This window comes from Ictalurus furcatus, chromosome 5 (genome assembly GCF_023375685.1).
Source record: "Ictalurus furcatus strain D&B chromosome 5, Billie_1.0, whole genome shotgun sequence".
Taxonomy (NCBI): Eukaryota; Metazoa; Chordata; class Actinopteri; order Siluriformes; family Ictaluridae; genus Ictalurus; species Ictalurus furcatus.
The window spans coordinates 26,150,338-26,171,877 of NC_071259.1; the positions used below are offsets into that span (position 1 = coordinate 26,150,338).

At 39.9% G+C, this 21,540-nt stretch overlaps 1 protein-coding gene across 1 annotated transcript; it reads left to right on the forward strand.

Moving 5' to 3' along the window:
• The first annotated feature begins 288 nt into the window (after positions 1-288).
• On the forward strand, positions 289-18,370 carry arih2 (ariadne homolog 2 (Drosophila)). Its single transcript, XM_053625434.1, has 15 exons — positions 289-421; positions 2,421-2,878; positions 6,278-6,345; positions 6,450-6,522; positions 9,699-9,840; positions 10,711-10,832; positions 13,140-13,249; positions 14,097-14,214; positions 14,387-14,437; positions 14,986-15,007; positions 15,112-15,263; positions 15,807-15,950; positions 16,087-16,155; positions 16,577-16,690; positions 17,740-18,370. Exons 2-15 carry the CDS (start codon positions 2,630-2,632, stop codon positions 17,809-17,811), a joined length of 1,506 nt encoding a protein of 501 aa, XP_053481409.1. The 5' UTR covers positions 289-421; positions 2,421-2,629; the 3' UTR covers positions 17,812-18,370.
• The last annotated feature ends 3,170 nt before the right edge of the window (positions 18,371-21,540 follow it).

A 21,540-nucleotide genomic window follows, 5' to 3' on the forward strand; every position in this document is an offset into this window, starting at 1 on the left:
CAAATATAACCAAGTCGTACAATTATACAGTAGTAGGTTATGGGTTTTACATCTATCACCTGATCTAACTTGTGAAAATAATCCTTCATTCTACAACGGGTTAAATCTGGTGTGTTGATGCTCAAATCAGTGCACCATAATCGGTAACTTTGATGTAGTTCTTGGCTTGCAACCTAAATCGCGCTCTATGGAACACCTAGTGCACTGCATATAGTGCAAAATCCTTATCCAATCCTCAGCAGTGCACTCTTCAACAGTCATGCATTTGAGACCGGGCCGTTGGCTCAGCGGGACCCGGAAGTGACGCCACGCACTAAGCCCCCGCTTGTATGTTTCGCTGTGCAGCGGCTCGGCTAGCTGAACAGGAGCACTCCTAACGTCTGGATAAAGCAGAAGTCGAGTGCTTTCTCGTGGCATTCTGGTAGGTGAAATAAAATAAAAAAATAAAAGTCGGTGTGTTTGTGGAGAAGGTGGGTTTTCACGTGTTTAGCACGTGACTTCATGGACAGTTGTAAAACGGCCTTGTTTACATGCGAGTCCCCGGGCTGAAGTGCGAGCTGACGGCGGCGGAGCTCGGGTTTATCCGGGGAGGAAACGAGCTTTTATTTTATTCCGAGCTCACAGATTGTTTTTATTTTTTTTAAACAACAAAAAAGAAAACCCAAAAATATGTATGCCTTCTCGTGTTCAGTCGATTTGATGCTGGGTGAAAACAGGGTCGTATGTGTTTACATGTTTATCTAACAGCCAGCCTCCTGCGTATCCGCTGCTTTAGCTAACGCTGGCTAAGCTAGCTTTTTGAAGTTAGCCAACAATGCAGCGTCCGAGACTATAAACAACCCCATCTAACGAGTTCAGCTCGGCGGTTTCCAGCCTCCTGTCTCTCCCCGCCCTGACGGACTGAAGCTGTAATCTCTCACCGAGCACTTCGTGTTATTCTGCGCGTCACCATGTGCTGTGGGTTATTAATAGTAGTGAGAGGAATGCACAGCGAGTTGTTATTCGTATCTGGAAAACCTCGTCTTGAGCTGGATGACTGATCGTCTGCAGTTCAGACAGATCTCTTGCTCCATCTGGGGTGCTTGTGGCTCGGATTTAACAGCAGTCCGTGATCAGAGTCAACGTTGTACACAGAGACATGGGCGAGCTTTGGCAGCGGTCACAACAACTAACTTCAGCTAATCTTTCTTGTGATCTCTTGCCCTGTTTCCGGTCGCGTTTAATCCGTTAAACCGCAGCAAAGCTTTTGTCTTTGGGCCGTTTGTGCGTTTCGACCATCTGCGACCTGAGAACGATCAGACGTGAGAAAACGACCTCCAAAACAACTCGCCCTTAACACCCACACTTTTAACATCCAAGTGGGAAGTACACAAAGCCCGTGTTTCTGTAGATAAGACCAATAAAAATACAGGCCACCTTGACCAACAGCTGTGGGTGAGTGACGTTGATCCAGAGAGATAAACATAAACACACAGAGCTGCACCAAATGAGCCAGAAATCCTCATTATTCATCAAAAGTATCCGCTGTAGAGATTGTGCCCTTGCAACGATGTGCAAGTTTATTATATACGACATCCAGTCTATCTACACTTGTTCCTAGACTTGGGGCCACCACTATTGTGCTGATATGAAAGTATCATGTAAAGCAGTGCCAGTATTCTCGTGGTTTCTCATGATGTAATCTGTTTGATTCGAACCCGGGTCTGTTTGTCCTCTAGGTGCTGCTCATTTAGGCACACGGCAAACGTGTTCACGTGCGGACCAGAATAACCAGTCTGAGACCTGTCCAGGTCTTCCAGGTGCGCCCCAGTACGATTCAGTTACAGTGCTAAAGAGATTCGACTCCGAATCAAGATTTGGACCGAGACGCGTCATGTGACGTCATCACGACGCGCATTCAGCTAAAACCCTCTTCGATTCATGTGCGTCGAACACGAGTACAGCTAAAAGGTCTCATTTATCAACAAACACTGCAAAGACAATTTCAATAGCTGTTACGCTAATTCAATCAGTTTTCCACAAAAGTTGCATCGCAAATTTTGAAAACAAAACAAAGCGTTTTTGGCCACAACAGTCACAAAGAACTCTGTGAAATCCTGTCCGGACTGGTTATGTGCAGTATAAAACCAACCAAGCCAAAAGTGTATACTGTATTTTCACACTGATTCAGACTCCGACAGACAAATGAAATGTGAAAGCAGTTTAAAAAAAAACAGCAAACAAAATTCTCAAGCCAAAAGCAGTGCTGTGTTCAGAAACTGACTCTGATGAAGGTTCGAGACTGATTAACACATCAGCTATAGTGTCTAACTTCCCCACTCCTGTGCCATATTGAATACACCAACTTTAACTTCCGTGTAATGAAAACACATTAACCAGGTACTGATCAATAACCCAATTTCTCGGTTGTGTCTCTTCAGCGTTCCTCGTTTCTATCTGCTCGTCCCTATTTCTGGTTTCCTCATGAGTGACGGGGAGTGCGACTTCTTCTGCTTCTTCCGCTGCTGCTGAGTTCAGCACGTCCCCCCCCGGGATACGCGGTCCAGTCTGGGGCAGACGGCGGCAGCACCAAGGGCCGCTTGCTGGCGGAGGGCGGCGTTTGAGTCAGCACGGATAAGCCCCGAGGGCTATGTCTGTGGACATGAGCAGCCAAGCGTCCGACAGTAACGAGGAAGATTTCGAGGAGGAGGAGAATGAGGGCGCCGAGGAGGAAGATCAGGGTGATATGACTTATTATTATGAAGGCGTGGCTGGTGACGTGGAGCAAGCGGAACCTGACACTTTCGACCCGGAAGAATACCAGTTCACGTGTCTGACGTATAGAGAAAGCCAGAGACTGCTGACTGAGGAGGTCAACCATGTGTCCACCTCCCTTAAGGTTTGTATTTCTTGTGTGTGTGTACGTGTGTGTACATGTGTGTACATGGTTTCCCTAAGGAAGATGCTTAGGTTGCGAGATAGGGTGGGAAATCCTCTTAGATAGCTCATTACGGTTAATGCAAATTTGTTAATACTGTTTTTTTCTTTTTTTGTTTGTTTCAAATAAACACTTTCTCAGTACTTCTGATTTGGGAGGTGCTCCATATGAGCTTAGTTTTGTGATAATATGCTTGAACCTGCCTTGTCCAATATGCAAAATATTCCATCATATTATATTTTGACAGATTTTAAATGAAAACGCCTGCAAACACAACAATGCAAATCGAGACTCGGATACTGAGTCGATACACTTGTCTCTGCACACGATTAAAGCGAGCTACTATATATATATATATATATATATATATATATATATATATATATTATTTATATATATATATTATTTATATATATATATATATATATGAGTGAGAGAGCAATATTCTGTACTTGTTCTGTTATTGCTGTTGAAAAATAAAGCAACAGATTCCATTGCAATCCATTAAAGTATCACTTATTTACACCCCCAGCCCCCCCCAATGCTTCAGCACTGCGGGGGGGGACCAGAATTGACTCACTGAACTGTCTGATGTAAAATACACTGAGAAGCAACCCTGCTGTGTGAGAGAGAGTACCGGGAGAAAAGGCTGTGTGTGGTTCTGCATATTTTAATGTGACCTGGCACCGGTGTGACTGTGTGGGCTGCAAGTGTTACAGCTGCTCCTCTGAGGCCCTGTTTACACCAGTGCATTTTCGTTTTTTAAAATGCATAGCTGTTGTTTCAGTTATGCCTGTTGTCTACACTTCTGTGTTTTTGAACCTCGAAAACGGAGACTTCTGGAAACGCCGAAGACCCCGTTTTAGTGTGAAAACTCTGGGCTCGCGTTTCAGTGTAAACAGACCAAAACAAAGACTTTTGAAAACGAAGGCGTGGCTCCGCCCACATTCGCTCCCTGATTGGGTCTTCTGGATCATTGCATATCCTTCCCTGATTCGTCAATCCCCTGCCATGTGATCGTTACGCTACCTTGATTGTATACACAACAACATGGAGACTGAACCGCCAGCTATGATTAGAGCAGCTTCATCATCCGTCCACACGAAGACGTCCTTGCTTTTCCTCGCCATCGTGCTCATTGTTGTGCCTGCCAGTGACTAGCACCCAACTTCCTGTTTACACTTGTATGCGCATGCCCAGTGTGTGTGAATGGTCATGTGACATACGTTTTCGGTCGTGTAGTGTGGACGGAGATCGTTTCTGAAACACAGCGGAATCACTAGTGTGGACGAGGATCGTTTTCATTTTAAAGCGAAAACGCACTAGTGTAAACAGGGCGTTAAGCCCAGAGAAGCTTTATTGAGTTTAAGTCTTTCACCGGCAGCATGCAGGGAGATGCTTCCTGAAGTCAGCAGCCAGGCTTTTACTGAGGCTACATTATTGCCAGCTTTTCTTCATTCTGCCTGTCAGAGAAATGACACACTAATGCTTGGGAAGAGTTGTTTTTCTGGGTAGGTATTAAAGAGCAACTGGCAAAATACATGAAAATGTATCAAGAACGTGATTTCTCATGTATATTATATTCAGCAAAAGTAATGTTGCGTTACAAGTTGGGTGTTGAGACATTTAAATGTACACTTTCAAAACACATCTTTGCTCTGGTCTTTTAGACACAAACACACTCCCCCATCCAACATTAGTGACCGTGAGGCCTCAGTGTGTAAATGTGTAGATGTAGAGATCTTGTTGTGGTGAGAGGCTTAACAGTAGGCAGTTTTAAAATCTCATTTCTGTCACTGTAATGAAAACTGCAAAGCAGAAAGATGTATTTATTTTAAATGGCAATTTTTTGTTTTATTTAGTTGTTTTCGATAAGCTTCCCTGAATACAATGCACAGAACTCAGAAATATGCTTCATCATTAAGCATCGAGTTAAACTCCTTAAAATGCATTTAACATAAACTTAAAGTTCAGTACTAAAGACTTGCTGCTGTTCCGTTTAGTTAACAACGTAAACTTTAGAAAGTCATGATTGGCCTGTGAGAATTTTGTCTGCCGTGTCATGGAATGTAAGACTTATTTATATATATCCCCATCTTCTACTGGCAAGTACACTGCCTGGCCAATAAAAACGTCTCGCACGCTAATATTTTGTTTCTCCGCCTTTAGCTTTGATTACAGCGCACACTCGTCGTGGCATTGTTTCAGCAAGCGTATGCAACGTCACAACGTTTTATTTCCATGCAGGGTCGTGTTATTTTTTGGGCCGAGATCTCATATTGAGGTTGGGAGAGTCGAACCACTCCATAAAGTCTTCTCCAGCACATGCCAAAGACTTTCAGTGGGGTTAAGGTCAGGACTCTGTGGTGGCCAGTTCATGTGTGAAAATGATTCCCCATGCTCCCTGAACCACTCTTTCACAATTTGAGCCCGATGAATTTTGGCACTGTCATCCTGGAATATGCCTGTGCTGTCAGGGAAGAAAAAAAATCCATTGATGGGATAACCTGCTCATTCAGTACATTCAGGAATCAGCTGACTTCATTTTATTGCCACATAATGTTGCTGAGCCTTGATCTGACCAACTGAAGCAATCCTGGATCATAACACTGCCTCCATGATGTGGACTCATCAGACCACCTGACCTTTTTCCATTGCTCTACAGTCTAATCTTTAAGCTTCTTAGCAAATCGAAGTCGTTTTTTCCCCATTATCCTTGCCAGCAAGTGGCTTTCTTGTGGCCACACAGCTATTTAGTCCAGCATGGTTGTTTAAGAAATGAGAAGCTACACACTACATTAATTAGGGTTGAGTTATTGCCAGCTGAAACATTTATCACTGCACTAGTGGTCCGATCATAGACTCTTTAAGTATTTGCTTATTTGAATCCAAACAGCGATTTATTTATTTTTTTGGCCAGGCAGTGTAAATAATTCGCGATTGACAAGTTGTTAGTGTTTTAAGCCAAATAGGGAAAGGCCTGTTGCTCTTCAAGTTTTTCAGCAGAACACATTTCACTGGAATTATAATAATGAGACCCCACTGGCTGAACACTGCTTGGTGCTTAAACTCGTGGCCAGAATTGGTAAACAAGCTGACTGGCTTTCTTACTATTTCACTGACAAACACTGAATGTTGCCTTGACCTTAAGACTTCATTCCAGTCGGCACGCACAAGGGCATTCTACCAGTAGAGTGGAATTCTCCAGTGTTTTTCAGCCTAATCTTCATAATGTGGGATTTAGATTACCATACACTAGAATTTTGTCATGTTTTCCTGTACTCATACAATTACTTAAAACCTGGAAGTTGTGGTAATTAGTGATTTTTTTTTTTTCTTCCTCGCTCTGTATTTCCCTAGGTGTCACCAGCTGTAGCCAAACTGGTCCTTGTACATTTTCACTGGCAAGTGTCACAAATACTAGACAGGTAAGCTAACATGCACACAAACCTCCCTAAATAAATACATGCCATGTATAGAAAACAAAAAAAAGGGTGAGACAAGCTGATTGCATTTCCTCTGTGTGTTGTAGGTACAAGTCCAACTCGTCTCAGTTGCTTTGTGAGGCCCAGGTTCAGTCCATAACCACCTGCCGATCTCTCACTGTAAGTATTTGTTTGTTTGTTGTTGTTTTCTGGCTTATTTCAATGATATGTAAGACCAATTCTCACTAGCACTTTTATGGGCTTTCTATTTGGGAAGTTATTTTCCAGGCTAACTACCCTAAGTCTTTCCACTGGCTTGGTATGTACAGTAGTTCTGGTGTGAGCACTAGTGTATCAGTTAGTATATTTTATAGTTATAAACAAAAACACAGCCGTGTGCTAAAAGCAAAAACCACCAGCTTGGAGCTAAACTAAAACGTGCAATCAGACTGCACATGACTGCATCTGGGACATTTCTGCTTCCGTGACAGCTGTATTGTTGTTTACAAGTACGATAATTGTTTGTGGGCGTTTTCACATCTGGCTCGTTTGGAGCGTTTGGTTCAGAACCTGGTGCGTTTTCTCCTTTGGTTTGGTTTGTTTAGACGTATGACGCAGCAATCGTGCTCAGATCCGTGACAAAACAATCTGTCTGAGACCACCTGAATGAGGTGGTCTTGGCCCGGTCGCAACTCTGGAGCAGTTTGCTTGTGGTGAAAAAACAATCCCACCTAACAGACCAACAAACCAACCTGTATAGCAATGCATGATGGGAACTTTCACACAAATACCCATAACAAATAATTAACATGACCAAAAATGGGTCCCTCCAGGATTTTGCGATTACAGAAATGAATGCAAAATCAAGGAAACTTCACAATATTCACAGGAGCTTGCAATTTTTTTCTTAATTATCACAAATTTTCCACAGATTTGGACCAAGACACGTCATGTGATGTCATCACAACGCACATTCAGCCAAAGCCCCCTTCGATTCACGTGCGTCGAACATATGTGCAGCTAAAAGGTCTCATTTACCAACAAACATCACTGCAAAACCATTTCATGCATTTGCAGTTTCACCAATTCGAGTAGTTTTCTGCAAAAAACTCGCAATTTTTGAAAAAAGCTGCAGCAAAAGTCAAGCAATTTTGGCCGCGATAATCAAAAAAAAACGCAGTGAAATCCTGTATGGACTGAAAAATGGTTTAAAATGATGTTTACTTACTATTGGAGGTCAACCGATAATCGGTGTTACCGATATTTTTCCCGATATTTAAGCATTTTTCAATAATTGTTTTTTTTTTTTTTTTTTTAATATCGGATCCACCAATAAATGGCGCCATCTTGTGGGCATTTTGAGAATTGTGTGCAGGACTAGCTATAACAGCCCTTAATGTACAATTAGATGTGTTACATAAATGCTTGATATGTAGTTTAAGCAGCTTGGTGCTAAGAAATCGAGACAAACTTTAGTAACAGTGCACTTTATTTATTATTTTTGCAGTCTTTCAGACCCCTCTATTTATTAGTGTATAAATAAGAGCTTTGTTTTGTTTTGTATGCAAAGAGGAAGTGAAATTGACAAAATTGTTATAAATAAATAAAATTTGTTAGGTTCAGTGGTGGTGTTATTGTGTCAAAAACAGAAGTAAGACTATAAATAAATATCGGTTCAATATGCCCACAAGATGGCGCCGCTTAACGGTGGATCCGATATTTAAAAAAACGATAATCGATTGTGGGAAAATGCTTAAATATCGGGGGAAATTTCAGGCACATGCAAATAATTGATATCTGTCATAAAAAATCAATATCGGTCGATCTCTACCTACTATCAAAGTTAAATAATAGTTTTGTCACCCTAGGGGAACACGATGCAATAGAGGGTTAAACATTCGTGAAAAGCTATATTCAGTAAATACATAGACAAGCGATAGATATGTTGATGGATCTTGTGCGTGAGCATGTCATGGCAATTCAAAAACAAAGCGCGACTCTTCATTTTAAAATGACGTGTAACAGCTCTTCTCCGAAACAGATGAGTTGCAACATTATTGTCCCAAAACATCAATTCCTGCTCAAATTGATAAATTATTATAACTATAGCTCAAAAGAAATAACAATAAGCTCGCAGAGCTGCTGTCTATCCTATCCATCTTGAACACTCTGGACCGTAGCCGGCGCACTCTGACCAATGAGAGGACAGTTTACTCACATGTGACTTGCATAAATGCGTTTTGGTACGCTCTGGAATGTTGCCTTGTGAAAGCGAATACTGTAACAGTTTAAGTCCCTGTAAAGTCACATGGGCATATTACTGTCATGCAGAAATGATACCATGTGCATTGCTTTACATCATAAATGTGCTTGTGAAGGCTGTTCTAGCAGAAGAAACGAGTCTATATAGCTATAAAAATAAAATAGTCATGAATAGCTGAGCATTGTGTTAGAGCTGGACGGTAATTGCTCAAATGAAAATCACTTTTTTGTTCAATATTGAAATCGCAGTTATTTATTACATTCATTCAGCTGACTTGGGAATGAAGGATTTTTACATTTTACATTTATTCATTTAGCAGATGCTTTTATCCAAAGCGACTTACAAATGAGGAAATACAAGCAAAGTGATGTATCAAGCGGAGAACAATACAAGTAGTGTTACTGTACAAGATTTATAATGGAGTTCTAGACAAGCAAAGTGCACGGAGTAGAGGTGTAAGAGCCTGAGTACGTTTTTTATTATTATTAAATAATGTGGCATTGGTATTGTAGGACTTGGTTAAGTGCTCACGAAAGAGGTGGGTCTTTAGCTGTTTTTTTTTTAAAATAGTGACTGATTCATTTTATGGCACTTCATCTTACTATCTGTTGAAAAATGAATGTTTTTGCACAGACGTTATATTCCTTCAAATGTCTCAATCTTCATATTAAGGCTACTTTTTAGTCACATTAATTGATTGTGTCATTTGCTAAATGTCTTGGGGTCTAGGGGTAGTTTTGGTGGTGGAGCTGAATGAAACTGCCTCTCTGTGTGCAGGTTCACTGTGTTTTAGATGCAGAGAGCGAACAGTGGTCAAAGATCACTGTGATTTTGTCAGACAGTTAAAACTCAGTTTGGAGCTTGGGGTTTAACATAGCAGAGATGCTAAGAGCCAATACAAAGGCGTTTAGCTAGCTTCAGTGAAGCTCACAAATAACTGAAGTCGATTATGATGAATTAAGCTAGGAAGACAAAAGTAGTGGGCAGGATTAAAATGTGAATAATTGTTCAGCCCTAATGTGTGTGTTTTAGTTAATACTATTCTTCACACTATGCGTTTACTGTGTGTGTGTGTGTGTGTGTGTGTGTGTAGGCCGTGGCGTCGTTGCAGTGCGGTGTGTGTCTGCAGTTTGTACGGAGAGATGCGTTGCTCTCTCTACCGTGTCAGCACTCCTTCTGCAAATCTTGCTGGGAGCAGCATTGCACCGTGCTGGTCAAAGATGGCATAGGAGTGGGTAAGTACACACACGCACAGACACCTCTGTATGCACAGATGGGGTTAGGAGTGTGTATTTCTGCTTTAGGCCATTAGGAGTATTATTGCTTGACTCCAACACTTCATCAACCTATGTATTGTTTAGTAAAAATGCCTGTGAAAGTAAGAAAAGGCAAGTGATTCATTTGTTGTCACTGATCTGCTTTTATTTAGAAACTTAAATATCTCCATACATACACTACCGGTCAAAAGTTTAGACACACTTGTCCGAAATGTTTCTCATGACCTTAAAAACCTTTTGATCTGAAGGTGTATGATTAAATGTTTGAAAGCAGTGTCATAGGCAAAAATATAATCGTGCCAACATATTCATTACTTTCATCAGAAAACTAAAAAAAGTTAAAGATTTTTTTTAATGTATGATTTGGAGCGAAATATTCCCAAAAGCAGCCAATAAGAGTCCAGCGTGGTGGGAACTCCTTAATACTGTTTAAAAAGCATCTCAGGGCGATTCCTCAAGAAATCGGTTGAGAATATGCCTGGAATACATTTCTTGAAATTCTAGGCAAAAAGGGGGTCTATTTTGAAGATGCTAAAATACTCAATTATTATTATTATTATTATTATTATTATTTATCACAACATAATTCCCATAGTTCCATTTGTGTTATTCCAGAGTTTTGATGACTTTATTATTATTCTAGAATGTGTGGGGGGGGGGGGGGGAAATAATGTGTGTCTAAACTTTTGACTGGTAGTGTATATATAATATAATATACTGATATAATCTTATATCGTATAAGCGTTTAATTTCTTTACATGGCTTATCAAGATGTTTCACTGTTTGATAAATGCATTTAAATCCACCCATATGTGTGTGTACTTTTAGGGATCTCTTGCATGGCTCAGGACTGTTCTCTTCAGATGCCAGAGGATTTCGTCCTTCCACTGCTGCCCAACGAAGAACTAAAGGACAAATACAGACGCTACCTCTTCAGGGACTACGTGGAGGTATTGTGTGTTTGTTTGCATGTTAACAAATTGAACAAAGTACACACAGAATCACAAGTGGACAGATTAGGGTTGTCACGACAACACAATGTCGTAACGGTAATTCTCAATTCCCAAACGAAACCGAAGATCCAAACAAACAAATATGTAGCTAAATAATTCAAATCATGGTTTCATTTAATACTGTATTTGTTGCAGCCAGTTAGCATAGACCAATAGGGGAGGGAAAGTTTCTACTGTCGGAGTGTAAATATTGTAATTTCCCATCAAAAAACATGAACAAAAAATCTGTTACAACAGTCACAGTTATACCCCCATACTGTATGACCTGCACTAATTACACTTAAATACACAAGAGTGCATTAAAATCACAGGGACGAAGTTATTCGTATTGCGTACAGTGTTGTACGCATCACTAAACGGCATCAATATATACCATGAATTTACACTCGTATTTAGTACAGCAACATTCAAACATGCTTCGTTGAAACACCCTGTGTAAAGCGTAGGCTAGTCATTTTCCTGTGGAGTGATGAGCTGTGTGAGTCAGTACACAGGGAAAAACAGTTCATCATACACCTGAAATCAAACCCATTCAAGCTGGTTGTTTTGCAGTGCAGGGATTTCTAACACATTTTGCATATTGGTTATGTTGTGTCTGTCCTCATCGGCTTGGTTAGGAAATATACAGACGTGGACAAATTTGTCGCTACCCTTCCACCAAAACAAAAAAAGAAGAATCCATAATTTTCTCTGAAATAACTTGAAACTGACCAAAGTAAACAGCATCCATCATTGTTCCATATTTAATTAAAAAACAGATTTTGCTTTTGATTATTGATTCAACAGAATATTTGAAATCAAATGAAAATGGCATGGACAAAAAAATGATGGGACTCTTAAGCTAATATTTTGTTGCACAACAAAGCTGCTCCAAAACATAACCGAACCTCCTGCATGTTTCACAGTAGGTATGGTGTTCTTTTCTTCGGAAATCTCCTTCTCTCTCACCCCCCCCCCCCCCCCAACTATGAACAAACAGATTTGACTTGGATCTGTCTAAAGCACATTCTCCCAGAGGCATTGTGTCAGTATGCATTTTTATGTTTTTCTGTCAACTGTGGAGTCCTCCTGGCTCTCCTGGCTCTTCCATTTCAGTCAAGAAGTGACGGATGGTGCGATCACACACTGATGTAATCCAGCTTGTATCTCTTTGGAAGTTTTCCTTGGCTCTTTGTCTACCATTCGCACTATCCTTCTGTCCAATCCGGCGTCTATTTTCCCTTTACAGCCGCATCCAGGGAGGTTGGCTACAGTCCCGTGGACCTTAAAGTAATTTAATATTTGCAGCTGTAGTCACAGGACCGTCAAGCTGCTTGGAGATGATCTTATAGCCTTTACCTTTAACATGCTTGTCAATAATGTTCTTTTTGATCTCTTTAGACAACTCTCTCCTTTGCTTTCTCTGGGCCATGTTCAGTGTGGTTCACTCCATGATGGCCAACGGCAGAGCCACTACATTTCTCCATTTAAATAGACTGAACGACAAGATTGAAAACATGTGTGATACTACTGAAAGAAAACAGTTAGTTTGGAATATCACCATAATCCGATTATTTCTCATCTTTTCTAGGGGTACCACCAAATATGTCCAGTTCATTTTTTAATGTGTTTTGTAGAATAAGCCATAATTGGTCTCTTTTTCACACTTTCTTTGCTTTACTCTAACATACCAACGGCATGCTGGTATACACGAGACGGTCGCTTTTAATTTCATCACTTTTCGGAACGAATGAAGCATTGTTTCAATGAGCTGTAACGGTAGAAACAAATTTGTCCACGCCTGTTTGTCCAAATCTCAGTCTTTGAGCTCGTGTTTCCTAGAAGCTGAGGGTATGAAACTTGTTTTCTTTATCCTATTGACTCCTGCAAGACAGTCTTTCTGCCATATCTTTGTGGTTACTCGCTGCCATATGATATCCGTAACTTGTGACATCTATAACTCATGACACATGAACCTTGTGTCCTATCTGACCCAACAGCTCCAATGTCAAATGACCTTTTTTAGGCTTGCAGGGTGGTTTATGGAAAAATTTTAACAGATGGCTGTGGCATCATCAGGATTTGAATTCCCAATGATCGGGCGAACGTGTTTCTGTTGCACCATTAGGGAGCCCATATTTGAAAAAGAAATCATTGTACAGTACCATTAAAGTAACACATCCTACTATAGATTGAAGTTATGAAGTAAACTAAAATCTCTTTTTTTTTTCTCTCTCTCTCTCTCTCTCTCTCTGTTTTCTTCAGAGTCACTTCCAGCTGCAGTTGTGTCCTGGCGCAGACTGTCCCATAGTCATAAAGGTGCAAGAGCCTCGAGCTCGCAGAGTCCAGTGCAGTCGTTGCGATGAAGTCTTCTGGTAAATAAAAACGTTCCTGGATGCAGAAACAGCACACGCTCAATCACTCTTATGGCTCTCGCCTCTGCTCACTTTTTTGGGGCTTTCCACTGTGGATAGTACATGGTACTTATTTTAGTACGACCTCGGTCGAGGTTCCAAGCGAGCCGAGCCGCTACTAAACGTGAGCCGTGCACTGAGGGAGTAGAGAATTCTCCTTAACGACCGGTTTTGTATCGTGTCTGAATAAATGTCATTTAATACATACTTTGCGTATGGTAAAATACTATTAATTGAAAATTATGTATCATTTCTCTCATTACAGATAAAATTACAATAAAGGTTTCTGTCTTAGATTTTTCCATCTCGCTTGTTACTGATTTCCAAACAGGCGTTTATCAAAGGCGCTCCTGTGAAGGCTGAATCTAAGTTAGTCATATCGAGCACTACGTAGGTTCTAGAGCACTGTTATTTTATATCCTTAATAGGGTCCATGTTAAGTGAACAGGAAAGGCGTTTGGAATACGGCCTGACCGCGTATTCTACAGGGCTGCGATAATACAACAGTGTTCCTCAGTGAATGCGAGTGGAAGATGCAGCACTAAACTGCAGTGGAAAAGCAAGCTCAGAAAATTAAAGCGAGTCGAGTCGTACCGTGCAGTGGAAAAGTGGCTTAAAATTCATGCCACACCCAACAGGTGTTAATATTGTTAACACCTGTTGGGTGTTATTGTAATATTGTAAACACTATAACGCGTAGGAACGCCTTTAATACAAGCTACATAATTAGTGGTAGCTCACTGTCTGTGTGTATATTTTTTTATATATATATATAAAATATAAATGTGTTCTTGTTCTTTCTGTCTAGTTTTAAGTGCAGACAGATGTACCACGCCCCCACAGACTGCGCTACCATCCGCAAATGGCTCACTAAATGCGCAGACGATTCAGAGACGGCCAACTACATCAGTGCACACACTAAAGACGTGAGTAACTTCACCAAGATTAACACGTCTGCATATGCATGCACGCACAGAGATATACATTCCTTAGCGTTATTTCAAGGGGGGGAAAAATAACTTGATTTTGAATGTACAGAAGCCAATGGTGTTGAATTGTTTTGCTGATCCGATTCTCTCTACTCTTATTGGATCGTAGTGCCCGAAGTGCAATATCTGCATTGAGAAAAACGGAGGCTGCAACCACATGGTGAGTAGCGTGCACTACATTCGGCTCCACTCCCTTCTAACTCCTGCACCTTCACGGCCATCGCGAAACAGGGGTCTGCCTACATCCAGTTGAACTCTGACTTTTCAAGGCACCTGATAGAGGGGCAAAAACTCATTCAAACAGGAAAATGCAGTCGTTCTGTGCTCCTGCCTTATTAGATAAGTAAAAGCTCCGAATTGGAAACGAGACGCACTGGACCGAAATGCAAATATGGCAAATAAGAAAGTAAAGTTTAGAGCCTGCAGTGTTTTGTGCTCACTTTTAATGGACCATGATTTAAGTATGTTTGATATTGGTCAAACTATATCAAATATACTTTTAATATCAGATTGATACAGGTTCTCTTGATTTGTTAAAAGAAATCTTCACATTTGCCCATACTTTTAAGTACAGTAACTGAAAGGCAGACTCAAATTGTGAACGTTTTATTTCTTGCATTTATTTTCAGCATTGTTTACAGGCTTCCTGAAATTGTTTATCTTTTTCTTTCTCTCTCTCTCTCTTTCTCTCTCTCTGTCTCTATTTAGCAATGCTCCAAGTGTAAACACGGTAAGAGCCTAACTGCTGGGCATGTAAGATTACCTAATCAAATGAAACCAGCTCTAACATGCAGTAGACTGTCTGTGAATTTAAGGGTGTATGTATGTGTATAGATTTCTGCTGGATGTGTTTGGGAGATTGGAAGACTCATGGCAGCGAGTATTATGAGTGCAGTCGTTACAAAGAGAATCCTGACATCGTGAACCAGAGCCAACAGGCGCAGGCTAGAGAGGCCCTGAAAAAATACCTCTTCTACTTTGAGAGGGTAAGACACAGGAACACACGTAGACAAAAAAAATTCAGGGAAGCCGTAAACAACCCCTAGTTAGTGTCGGGTTACCACCTTAATGACTTTCTGCATGTTTCTGTAGTGATTTCTTAGAAGTGTACTGTAGTGTTTCTTAGAAACTGTAGTTTCTAAGGCCCCACGTTGTGTTTAGTAGTTGTTTAAAATGACATAATTTTCATGAACTTCAATGAAAAAATAGTAATAAAAGTCTCTCTCTCTCTCTCTATATATATATATTATATATAAAAATAGGCTGATTCTATTGACCAAGTAATATGTACAATGGGCCCTACTATATTTACACACTATATAAATGGGCACATCCTAAGACATTACACTGTAATGTAGAATGTCTGTGAAATATTTCATGTGAGTGTGGATGTAGAGCTTTTACGTGCATTACCTGCAGCTGAAATCTGTTTGTTGGGAACAGCACCAGATCCTTAAAGAGATCCAGTAAAAATGCGTGTTCTTTCCATGATTGGTCTTTGGTTTGTGTGTGTTTGTGGATGTGTTTAGTGGGAGAACCACAATAAAAGTTTGCAGCTGGAGGCTCAGACGTATCAGCGTATTCAGGAGAAGATTCAAGAGAGGGTCATGAATAACCTGGGTACCTGGATTGACTGGCAGTACATGCAAAATGCTGCCAAGCTACTGGCCAAGGTACATACACGCATTGCTATTCTCTCTAATTATTTAGCATCATGCTTTATTTTATTATCCACCAAGATTATTTTGGATATATGCACATACAAAAGGACCATTAGCACTGTGTGTGTTGTGTTTTTTCTCTCCCTAGTGTCGCTACACACTGCAGTATACCTACCCCTACGCCTACTACATGGAGTCTGGACCCCGCAAAAAACTAGTGAGTGACATTACCAACCACAAATGCAGACCTGTTTATACGGCACAAATATTCCTGTTTTTTTTTTTTTTCTCCCCCACTGATGTGATTGCAGAGATCATGATCAACTATTATTGATATGGGTTTATTTAATATATAGTCGATTGGTATAAATGTAAACCCATTCAACTGAATTGATCGGCATATGAATGTGTTTCTTAAGACATTGCTGTTTCCCTAGTCTGAACATAATCTTGAATCTGGCTGCAATTTTAATAAGGCTAGGAAAGCTAGTGCAGTTTGTGATTTTAAATGTTTTGAATCTTTTAACATATCCAGTTTGTGTTCTGTCAGAGGAAAGTTCAGAAATAAAAAGCTATAATAGCTACTGAACAGTTGTTTACGTGTGTGTGTGTGTGTGTGTGTGTGTGTGTGTGTGCAGTTTGAGTACCAGCAGGCGCAGCTGGAAGCGGAGATCGAGAACCTGTCATGGAAGGTGGAGAGGGCGGACAGTTATGAGAGAGTAGAGGGAGAGCTCAATGCCACTGATAGAGGGGTAAGAAAACACAAGGCTGTACAAAGCAGATGGAAACACTTGTTACTTTGTTGGTTTTTTTTGTTGTTTACAGCACCATCTGCTCCTACCACACACAAACTCGCTTGCCTTTGCAAATTCAGATGATAAATCCCAGCCAAATGCACTGTAAGCTCAAACCCTCAGTGTTCCTACTCCACATGCATTCTTATGTTAGTGTTACAAAAACCTCAATACACAAGGGGGTAATGGAGTACAAATCTGAATACAAGTAAAGAGCATGTGGTATTATTCTAGTAGCCACAATAATAAACATTATATTTAAAAAATGTATCCTTTAATTTCATCTGTAATTGCTTACTTGATGCGTAGGAAAATCCTTCACATGATTAGATTGTTACATTTCTTTACTGTATAGTTCTGTATAGTCTATTTTTATTACCGCACAAAACTATTCAACAACTTGATCAATGCATGCCACTGCCTGTTTTAGAAAATGGAGAAAGAAAAAAAAAAACATTTCCACGTCAGTTTGGTGAAATATATTTATGGTTCCTTAAAGTTGAGGGGATTTTTATTTTTATTTTATTATTATTTTTTTATTCAGTGGCTGCAAAATGCTTGTTATTACTGTATTAACCCTGCACTCTTGTTAAAGTTAAGGTGATTTTTGGTTGCTGTACAGCCTCTGCTCTGTTGCATCATTGTCTTGGGTCACAGTAATAATGTGGTCTAAAGTTATAAGAGGGACTGGGCTGACAAGTGAATTTGACTGATACGTAGTCACATGACTTGTATGTGAAATGATCACTCTCACATATTTGCATCCTACTTTGAGGAATAGTATGTATTGTACAGTATATACCGGTGCAGTACACTATGCTCTTGTCAGCTCATTCAAAGAAAGTTATACTGCGGTGCTTAAAATGCAGTATGCAATATATCATGAGATGACCCGTTTTTACACATCGGTGCTTTGAAAATCGATCTAGCGTAGCATGCATCCTTTGTGTGGCTTTTTGTTGAGTGTTTTGTGTTGAATTAAATGAACTCTTAATCTTTTTTTGTAGGATTTGGAAAATCAGATGCACATCGCTGAACAGAAGAGACGCACACTGCTGAAGGACTTTCATGACACCTGAACGTCCATCCGACACGCTCTCAGCGTTATTTCTCTTTTCTGTCATCCCTTCATCCCTCTCCATCTGTCCCTCGCTCCAAAGATCCCCCTCACCTCCCCATCCTTCACTTTTGTTTTTCCTTTTGTGCTGTTTCTCGTTCACATGTCTGGTCATATATGATGTATTCTCTCCTGTGCGCTCCCTCTCTCCTTCTCTCCTACTCTTCCCCCGTCAGTTTCTCAGCTCCAGTGTTTCAGAATAGCATGATGGTATCCTGATTCATGCCCCATTTTTTTTACACCTTCATATCAGCTCACAACACACACAAAGAGAGAGTTTAAAACACTCCTGAAACATGGACTGCCGCTCTTCCAGCTGGTTCCTCCCGTTAATCAATGGTTCTGTTTTTTTGTTTTTCTTTCAGCCTTTCTCTTTTTGCTTCTCACTGAGTTGATTTTTTTTTTTTCCCTGAAAGATGGCTGTTGATAGTTAGCTCATTTAAAAACAATGAAACATGCTGTAATTTTCAACGGTTGTACATTAATACAGAAATAGTTACTGAGAGAAGGTTTTTAAACCACATATTGAGTCCTGTGTGTTTGTTCAGTACGTATACGAAAACGAAAACACACACACACACACACACACACCACGTGTCCTTATTATAATCCTTTTTTTTTTTTTATAATGAAAGGGGAAAATGTTCTTATTTCAACAAATTAGTGAGTTAATGGTGTCTTTCTCTAGTAAATAACCCTTTACCATTTGTCTTTTAGAAACCTTCATGAGCAAGTTAAATGTGCCTTTGACTCACGTCCGTTTCTGTGTGCTCACGTGCTTGTGTGGCACGTGTAACCATTGCATTTTGTAGCCAAATATAGCCAGTCCTGTGAGCCTGAGATAAAATTAACCCCATGGGATGGCCTATGTATACATGCATCCAAAAGATAGAGAAAACACAGCCACGCCCAATACTACATCACTGCGCTCTACCTACCACCCAGGAGACACTATGTTCTGAAAATCAGCTTTTTCCTGTTTGAGAGAACTGCAAAAATTTGAAACTTGTTTCTTAAGGATATAAAAAATTCACAATTTTACATGTCATTCAAAGGCACTCGGACTAGAGGTACAGAGATTTGCAGACTCGCTCTTATTATAGTATAGTCCAAGTGAAAAAAACAAGCTATACATCATTCTAAGTAGTAGTACACAATATAACCTATTGATATAAACTTCAGTCTTCCAGACAATACAATATGATCTCAGTTCTTAAGGCAAAGATTCAATATTTGATGATATCACTGAATCGATTTGATATTTGATTAGACCACTGAATCTCCAATGGCACAATACCATACTCTTTTTATTTGGCCATTGTTAATTCAAGAATGATGATCCAGAGAAGCACTATTTTAAGTATCAGAATATATGAGCAAATCAGCTTGCCAGTCTTTACGTATCATTTAAAAAAAAAAGACATATTACATAAAGTAATGATTGTATGCGTCATTACTCTGCCTCAACATGTAATGCTATGATTGTTGACTCAGTTCATTTCAAACGCTGCACATTTAATTGATGCGTTGATCCAAATCATCTGATCATGACATCCCTACTATTTACTATACTTGTATGGCTTTTTGGGGGCATCCTGTGGGTTGTTGGTGGGGTAAAAAGCATGCTTAAATGCTCTTGATATTGTTGGCTATATTAAGTCCATAGCAATTTTGTATGTAAATATCAAACTTGGCGTAATTAAAAACCTCAACAGTTCATTCATCTGTAGTAACTGTTTTATAATCATCATGGTTGCGGTGAATCTGGAGCCTGTATTGGGAACGCTTGGGTGCAAGGCCGGGATACACCACGAATGAGAGCAATTTAGATTAATCTATACGCCAGCATATTTTAGACAGTAGAAGGAAACCCATATGTACATGGAGAGAACATTAAAAAAAAGCTTCACGCAGGCACTAACCAGACTTCGAGATTAAACCCAACACCCTACATCATCATCATCATCATCATTGTGCCCCCCAACAAGAAGAGTGATATGTTCTGACATTCATCCAAATAAGATGGAAAAGAAGGGTGGTAGATTTATAAGGTGGATCACTCAAGACTCATTTAAACTGCTGAATAAAAAGTGCCTGGAGGAATGTTTACCAGAGGCAAATAAATCCCTACAGTTTTCCCGCAACGTCAAACTATTTCTAATCTAAAGATGAGAGTGGAACTGTTTTTAAATCCTACTCCACCACAATCAAAGGAATTCTGACCACGTCTGTACCTGCTCACCATATTTTCTAATGAACCTATTGGTTCTGTTTCCCAAGATATAAAAAAAAACACACAATTGTTTAAATCACAGCTATCTTGACCAGGATAAAAATCAGTTACTGAAAATAAACAATAAACAATCCACCTCCTCCATGTGTACTTTCATGTCGGTCATTTGACTCACAAAAAAAAAGTCTGTGTTAAAGCTATACTTGGCCATACACAAAAAATAATTTCCTGTGATTATCATTTTTCACAGGTGATTATATTATTAACCATCGTGCGTGTGTGTGGGGGGGGGGTGCATTTTTTTTATTGGGTTTTTTAAAAAGATTTAGATTTTTATTCGTGTGAGGAAATCATGTGCCTTACACGCACAAAAATTAACATGAAAATTGAGTAATCGTGTATAAAAGTCATGGAAACGTCATAAAAGTCATTAAAAAAACGTGAAAAATGTGTGAAAAACACAGTGTAGAAGTGTCTAAAACCCACGTGAATGATGTGATTATTCACAAAGTTCATGTGACTTTACTGTAAGGGGATGGGATATGATTTTTATAATGCATAATAAAAAAAAAGTTTGAAAGATCCACACACACACACACACACACACACACACACACACACACACACAAGGTCATCATGGTTATCATGGAGATATTTCTTAGTGAAATACTTAATATTTGTTTGAATGTAAACCAACATCCCACTCTGTTTTGAAGGAGAGTGGTCTTCAAAACACCCTTCCTAGCACGCTCAAAATGTCGCCAGAAGTCATGATCTTCTGTCTTGGTGACGTCACATACTAATTTGCATATTAATTTATTCATCACGACCAGTGACGTATCAAATTACAAATTAAGGTGCATGAAGATTTTTCACTTAGAATATAATAAAATGGCATAGAATTCAGTTTTACCAGAAGAGAAAATAACATCATTTTTATGTATTGAAGAATTGACTTCTTATAGAATGAAGACATCCTTCGTCTTGGCATTAGAAACTAAACTTTTATGCATTAAATACTGCATATAAAATACTATCGTTTCTATAAAGACAATCATGAAGGAAAAAAAACTGTTCGCTTTTGTTACTTGTAAAGATCTCCGAGAATGGAGTTTAAAACGAACAATGAAGCAGTGCGAGGGCGGGACAAACAGTGGTGATCGGTGATTGGTTGTTGAGAAACAGTAGTGCTCCATGATTGGTTGTTGGGAAATAGTGGTAATTCACGATTGGTCGGCGGCGTAAATCAGTCAGACATTACACACGGACGGCGAGTCGGGTGAACCTGCTCTCTTTAACTCAGCTGTGATGTGAGCTAGAGAGCCGTATAGAGCTCAGGACAGTCACTAGCGTCTGCTCCAAAAGTCGCCAGGCTCTATTTTGAATTAAAGTCGGTAAAGGGGTTTAAACAAAGTCGCGGCAAAATCACTAAGTTGGCAACACTGCAACGGACCACTG